A 6,950-nucleotide genomic window follows, 5' to 3' on the forward strand; every position below is an offset into this window, starting at 1 on the left:
ATTTTTCCATCGATACACACACACAACTTTCAAATACTCTTACCGAGTATTCTCTTTACTGAGATTAACAAACTGAATTCCGAACGGGCAAAAAAGATCAAAATAAAAGTCCGACTTGTCGTATCCCGCACATTCGGTATACATGTATTTAAAAAAGAAAGTGAAATCTTTAAATTGCGCTAATTGCAAAGAGAATATATATATTGCTATAAAAAATAATTGAAAAAGAATTTCAGAGGTAACAGTACAAAATAAAAATATTTAATTAAAATAAATAAATATATTTAATTAAAATAAATAAATTCTTTTTGTAAAAAAACTTGGCGCTGCTAGATTTTGAAATTTTAACATTAAAATTTAAACATTAGTACTAAAATTTTTTATTAAAAATAATGGAATTTTTCACAGAGGGTGTCGCAGCGTCCTATCGGGTCGTTGACCTACATCTGGAAAACTGCACAGTGATTCGCAGTGCCTTGGAGTGTTGGCCTTGCGAGAGAGTATATGTACCGCGTTTTTTCGAACTCTACTCTTTTATCTAAAAAAAAAAAAAAAAAAAAATGAATTTTTTAGAGCTTTTGGACGTAACACTCTAACTAGTGCCAGGCTTAATTTGATGTCAGCTAACATAAGAAGTTTGAATTACAGTTGCAAGAATGCACAGAAAAGAAGAATATTCTTGATTTGAAAACATCTTTAGTTTCAAATCAAGAATATTCTTCTTTTCTGTGCATTCTTGCAACTGTGGTTCAAACTGCGGTTCCACTTCGTGGAAATCTTGAAATGAGATTATTATCATTAAACGAAGAAAACTTGCTTGAATGAAGTATTTTATAAACATCTTGAGTACTCGCAACTCGTGCGTTCGCGTAAAAGAGTCACGGTCGGTCTCGCTCCGCGTATACTTGGCACGAGACACTACCGTGTCTCTTGATAGTTCAACTAAAAAAAAAGTTAAAATAAAAAGTTGAAACTTTTATAAAAAGATCATAGATTGTTGCGTATATACGAGTATATAAGTTCTGATTTGACACTTCTTTCTTTTTTTGTGTACTTATTCCATTTTCCATCAATTGTTTGCTTTCGACGGTTTTTCTTATTCCTATTCTTGTAAACTAGCTCAACACTTATCGCATATATTTTGAAATGTGAAATGTGAATGAATTGGTACCGGCGCTTTACACGTAGATTAAATTTATAAATTCAAGGTAAGTATATCATAGTATAACTGCTATAACATCACAGAATATATCGATGTTCACCGCAATACCTAACTTTCACGCAGAATGATTCCCTTACTTCTTGTTCGATTTCGATTTGCAACGCGAGTAGATCGCGTACGCGTCCATTCGCATAGAGAACAATAGATGATAAATAAGATAGGATGCGTTAAGTGTGCCAGGTATATTGTCAGGAAAGGCAAAGAGAGGGGAAGTAAAGGATGTGAGGAGAGGGAGAGAACAGCTTCAGACTCATCCTCGAGTTACTTTCACTTGAACTTCTTGTAACGCCGTGTAGTGATCTTCTAGACGATGGGAACGGAGCTCCTGTTGCTTTCCGCGTAATTTCGATCTCACGTAATCCTTTAGTATATTCTTAGATTTTTGTTAAAAAAAAAAAATGGCGTTACACTGGATTCTACAGTTATATCTTCTACGATGCACGCTATTCGTCGTTATTGCCCGCGCCGAAGAAGTTTTCGTAAGTAACTCCAAACGTTAACGCATTATGTTAACGATCGGATTAGCTGTGTATAAGTATTGATGACGTAAAAAACGAGAAATTGCTTATACTTATACAAGTTTACAGATGCGTTAAGTTGTCTCGATTTTGCACAAACGCGAATAAACGTCTTCGAGTTGTACGATTTCAATGCATGTTCGCCCACGCAGAATACCACTCCGCCAACCGTCAGAACGAGATTCTCCTGTTTCAACCGGCCTATGGGATTCTACGCTGACGTCGAGGCGAACTGCAAGATATATCACACGTGCGACGATCACGGGAACAAATTCACTTACCGATGCCCCGAGGAAACGGCTTTTCGTCAAGACGCCTTGACATGCGACCACGCTCATCTGGTCGATTGCCAAGCGACCGTTCACCCGTCGACTCAATTTCCAAACGAGAACGTCGACGAGGAAATTGTGCGCGTAGCAGCCTCGACGAGATCCCCGGTGGAATCGATCAACTCGCTCGACGATGATCGATTGTCGTTTTCGCGTTCCTTCCAAGTGATTCAACGGCCTGACAAATCCATGCCTAACAAGTTCCAATCCGGGTTCGTCTTCCGCGCGAGTCTATTCTTAAGGAATCAGGACCGGAATCAAGCTAGGCAAATTACCGACACCTGTACGACATGCGACACCGATTCGAGGAACCGCATTTCCACCGCTCGGCCGCCTACCAAACAGATTGGTGCTTGGAATCCGCATAACGAACCCAAATCAACTACGCAGTCATTGTCTTTATCACTGTCGGAGACTCGCGACAAAAATACCGTATATTTCAATCGTCCATACGAGCCGCTCTCGAATTCTTCGCCTACGACAGCGACAACGTCGGAGGATAATCAGCGTCCACCTTTTCCGCGCGAGAAGTTCCCCTTGTCGAGTTACAACAGTGATTTCCATCCATATTCGGAGACTTTACGATCGATTCAAGCCAGCGCTCATACGACTTACGTAAAATCCACCACGGAGATTCCCGTGCATGCTTTGACGATGTCCTTGAAGCCGCTGGTACCGAACGAGCTGGAATACGATCCTTACTATCCCAAACAAGCGACGTCCACCGAGGCATATTACACACCCAGCAATCGCAACAGAGTCGACACGAACGTTCGGTTTTCCAGCTCCAGCCAAGCGCCGCTGATAGTCGCGCGTCCCAATCTTCCCTTCGAGATCCCGTCTGTGCTGCCTGATTTGAACACGTTGGAGGATTTAGTCGACCGCCGGAAGTTCTTCTATATTCCGCGCGCAAATGTGAAATCGATATAACGCGCCATTAACTGTTTAATCGCGTTTACTTGCGACGTTACGTGCGAAAGAATTTTTAAGTATTCTTCGTTTTGCAATGTTGCAAAATAAACTATACATTGTATGTTCGTTGTATGTCCATACTGGCGTGTATATTATTTGGGATTATATTAAAAATGTTTTAATAAACATTGAATACCACGGAACTCGGTGGCTTCGAAGGAGCTTGCGCTCTTGGAGCGGAGGATACACGGGTCGGTATTATACTGAAAAAAATATAGTAACGTTGATTTTAACTTTATATGAAAAGCTTAATGATAGTGCAATTATATGTGGCGTCGCGTCTCTAAAATACTTGTCTCTTGGATTCCAGTGTTCTAATAGCGGCGCTAATAGTCTTGCGGCAATCTGCTGAATATTAATCGAACCTCGAAATATCCCGGTTAATGTGGCTATTATTCCATGTTCATTGTGATATTTTGCTTGTAAGTGTTTGATCGTTGTCGTGAGTCCTGAAAATAACTATCCGTAATACAAATTCCGCGGTATGCCGAATTAAAAGATATAGAAAATCTATGCTCTCGATTTCTCACCAAAATATGTGTCTCTGATTGGTAGTAATTGCTGCACACTCCTTATGTCTTCCGATAAACAGCGACACTTCTCCGCGAGGCATCGAATGTATTCGTTTTCTTGTTTAAAAAATTGAATATTTTTATGCAACTCCTCAATTTGCATTTGTAGCCGCAGTTGCACAACATCCTCTACCCAACGCTTAATTTTTATATCTTTTTCCAATTTCTGCGTCTTGGTTTTCTTGCCCTTTACTATGTCATCATGCGTCTTTGTATGCATCATCTTTTTTGAATCCAAATGAAGACCTAATTCTTTAAGTTTACTGAAAAATACACGGAATATATGTTATTTTACAATCGTTTTGGAAGAGATATTTTGAAGTAAAATAATAATTGTGTAATTTATATGATATATTTAAATTTTTATGTGGAGTTCTGCAGTATAAATAGCTTGAGTAATGGGTTATATATCTAAAAATTTAGAATTCAACTATTGACAGAGATGTATGATAAGATTAAAATAAATTGAGTAAGAGAATGCTCATTATTAGTACTATTCTAAAAAGTACAAACAACTGTATTATATTACTCCTCGATAAAAAAAATTTATAGGAATCGAAAATTCAGTGATTTACGTGGTATTTGTTGGAATAAAATAAAAACATTTATGTAACATTTATTAACAGTTAAAGCTAATAGGATTGAAAGGACAAAAATCATACTTTAAATATTATACAAGAATTATATTTATATTGTACGTTTTAATGAGTTTATCTTTCAATATAGGCATTGAATTGATGGAAACTTCGCTTTCGCTTCCATCTTTCACAAGCAATCCACACGCGCACGGACAGAGCTGAAAATAATATCGTAAAATTAATTATATAGACTCTCATTCTAATGTTTATTATGTTATAATTAAGTTGAGTACATGATTATATATACAAGTTATATGTAATACACAACTTTTTAAATTAATTGCTCTTCTTTTCAACAGCGGATTTTTTTATTATCTTCAAGTAAATTTTTCCTTTACGAAGATTTTAAAGCGTCAACTTATTGAACTGCGATTAAAAATAAAAAACTGTTTATAAAATACGTTTCAACGCTATAAATTATTTAGGAATCTGTTTTTTATATAATTATGTATCAATAGGTTTTATTTTTTAATAAAATCATTCTTAGGTTACTTAATGAAGTTAAAGTAAAGTAAATGAAGAATCAAACTCGTATGTATCAAATACTGTAAAATGATTAAGGACCAATAAACAAGCAAAAAATAGTTGTTAAAAAATTCAAATTGTGTATTAATTTAAATATAAAAATGGGACGTTTTAACTACATCGCGTCTTTATCAGCCAAATAAATTAATTATACCTTTAAAACTAAGACCGAAAAAATTTAATTGAAATTTAATTGGAAATTAAGTGTCTGCTGGGGATTAGCCCGATATGATCAATATTTAACGCAACATGTTACATAATTTAAAAAATATTGATCTACATTACATCTATATTACGATATATAATACATTAAAGAAACTGCCATTATATCTATTTTTTTATTATATTATATTCTGAAAGATTAAATAGAAAGTATTCGTCCCTCTCTTATTAGACCAAAAGTTATTCTTCAATAATTTTTTTCGTATGAATAATAAATTTGACTTACTAGTTCCTGAGTAAGCGTCGATGCATCTTGCATGGAGGAAATTGTAGACGATATATTGACGACACATTGATTTGACGAGTCATCGGTCTTATATCCACGTTTGCTGGCTATTTTACATAAACAACAGTCATTGCTTATACGTGATACCTGTTACCTATTTCGTTTTTTAAATACAGAAGCAATAGCAATTCTTTTAAGAGATAAAAAAATTTTTTTTTACTTACTAACGTATCTCGGCATTTGACTTGCACTGTCATACTTTCGCTGAAACTCATCTTGACGCATTTGATACGTGGTTCCACTGGAAGGCGTTTGTCGTATAAACAGCAATTTCGATTTTAATCCGCTGTCACTCGTGTCAGTCGATTGAGTTTTAGAAGAGACGTTTTCTTGTTCTTTCGCGCGCTTATCAATATTATCATATTCTTTGGGAAGAATATAATCGAATACACTTCCAGGAATAAGTAAATTATCGCTTATTTTACCCTTTTCGGCAGACGAAGGATCTTTATTTGCCATTTTCAAAAATATATTTTCAAAATGTTTTGATAAGATGTCGTAATCGTCATTTCTTTCTTTATCGACGAATTGCCTCGGTTTCTCTGAAGAATCCTTCAGGCGAAGCGTGACGCCACAGAGTGCACAAACCGAGGAGGACGTGGCCGCGATTAATCCAGATCCAGAACTGCGCGGCTAACGGAAAATACTTACTGTTTTACTTTCAATCTCTTCTTATTATTTTTTATTCTTAATAAATTCAAAAATAAAAATTTCACTACTTGTTTACTGCTCTCATATCGCGAATCAGGATAGCGCATCCGAGGATCTGGGTCTTTTCTCCGTTGCTGCTCTACGTCACTCGCGATTAATTGTATCAATCTCGCAGCTTCCTTGATCGCTTGCAATAAATCGTGGAGGGTCGTAATCTATTAGCAATTTGTTATTTCCATCTAATGTAGACTCAAGTGAACTAATTATGGATACGCACGCACACGTGTACATTGAATAAATTGGACAATGTAATGATTTTTTAATGATAAAGTTAATACTTATTTTTCAATAATTATTAACGCTTCTTTCTATCATTTTTTGTATAAAATCTTAACTATGTCCAATGTTATAATAGATTCAATTCTTTTAGTTTATTATTTGTTGTATCAAACAGATTAATAAATAAAATAAATTATAAAATTACATTGCAACAGAAAGTAAAAAATTCTTTGCTTTTACCATATCTGATTTATAAATTCATAATATTTCGAGATATCAACATTGAAGTAGAAAGCTCTGATATTAGATATCCACAAGTGAAAAGGAACGAGCTAAATAAGAGCCAGGCGCGGTAAGCAATGCGCAAATAATTATTCTTGATTAATAAGATTATTCCTGTTAATATCACGCTCTTATTTACCCCGTTCCTCTTCCACTTGTGGTTTTCAAGATATTGTCATCTCTTTAATAGCAATAATTCCTAAACCAATGTTTAATTAACCTCATGTTTTTTTTTAAACATATACATATAGACAAATAAAGCTAAAAAAGTTATTTTGAAATGTCTCAAAGTTTAAAAATTAGAAGTTTTATTATAAGAGAATTTGTTAATATTTAATATTGCACTCTCAAGAGTACAGACATAGAGGAGAATGTTATCTACTTGCTGATCATGATCGCTGTCAAGCACGGGCGAACGGTAAGGCCCTCTTGACTCTCTGCAGAAGCGATATGC

The 6,950-nt window shown here is 35.2% G+C and overlaps 2 protein-coding genes across 3 annotated transcripts; one reads left to right on the forward strand and one right to left on the reverse strand.

The window, feature by feature from the left end:
- The first annotated feature begins 1,405 nt into the window (after nt 1–1,405).
- Nucleotides 1,406–3,015, forward strand: LOC112465014. The gene is made up of 2 exons (XM_025032369.1): nt 1,406–1,701; nt 1,893–3,015. The coding sequence occupies exons 1-2, from the start codon at nt 1,621–1,623 to the stop codon at nt 2,997–2,999; spliced, it is 1,188 nt and encodes a 395-aa protein (XP_024888137.1). The 5' UTR covers nt 1,406–1,620; the 3' UTR covers nt 3,000–3,015.
- Nucleotides 3,016–3,148: 133 nt separating this feature from the next.
- LOC112465015 lies at nt 3,149–3,852 on the reverse strand. 2 transcript variants are annotated; one of them, XM_025032372.1, is made up of 3 exons: nt 3,572–3,852; nt 3,334–3,490; nt 3,149–3,244 (listed from the first exon to the last, which is right to left on the reverse strand). In XM_025032372.1, exons 1-3 carry the CDS (start codon nt 3,834–3,836, stop codon nt 3,160–3,162), a joined length of 507 nt encoding a protein of 168 aa, XP_024888140.1. In that variant the 5' UTR covers nt 3,837–3,852; the 3' UTR covers nt 3,149–3,159. The 2 variants fall into 2 exon arrangements, with proteins under 2 accessions (XP_024888140.1, XP_024888139.1); XM_025032371.1 differs by having other exon boundaries at nt 3,222–3,490.
- Between the last annotated feature and the right edge of the window lie 3,098 nt (nt 3,853–6,950).

Source organism: Temnothorax curvispinosus, unplaced genomic scaffold, assembly GCF_003070985.1.
Source record: "Temnothorax curvispinosus isolate PA1 unplaced genomic scaffold, ASM307098v1 QBEX01014798.1, whole genome shotgun sequence".
NCBI classification, from domain to species: domain Eukaryota; kingdom Metazoa; phylum Arthropoda; class Insecta; order Hymenoptera; family Formicidae; genus Temnothorax; species Temnothorax curvispinosus.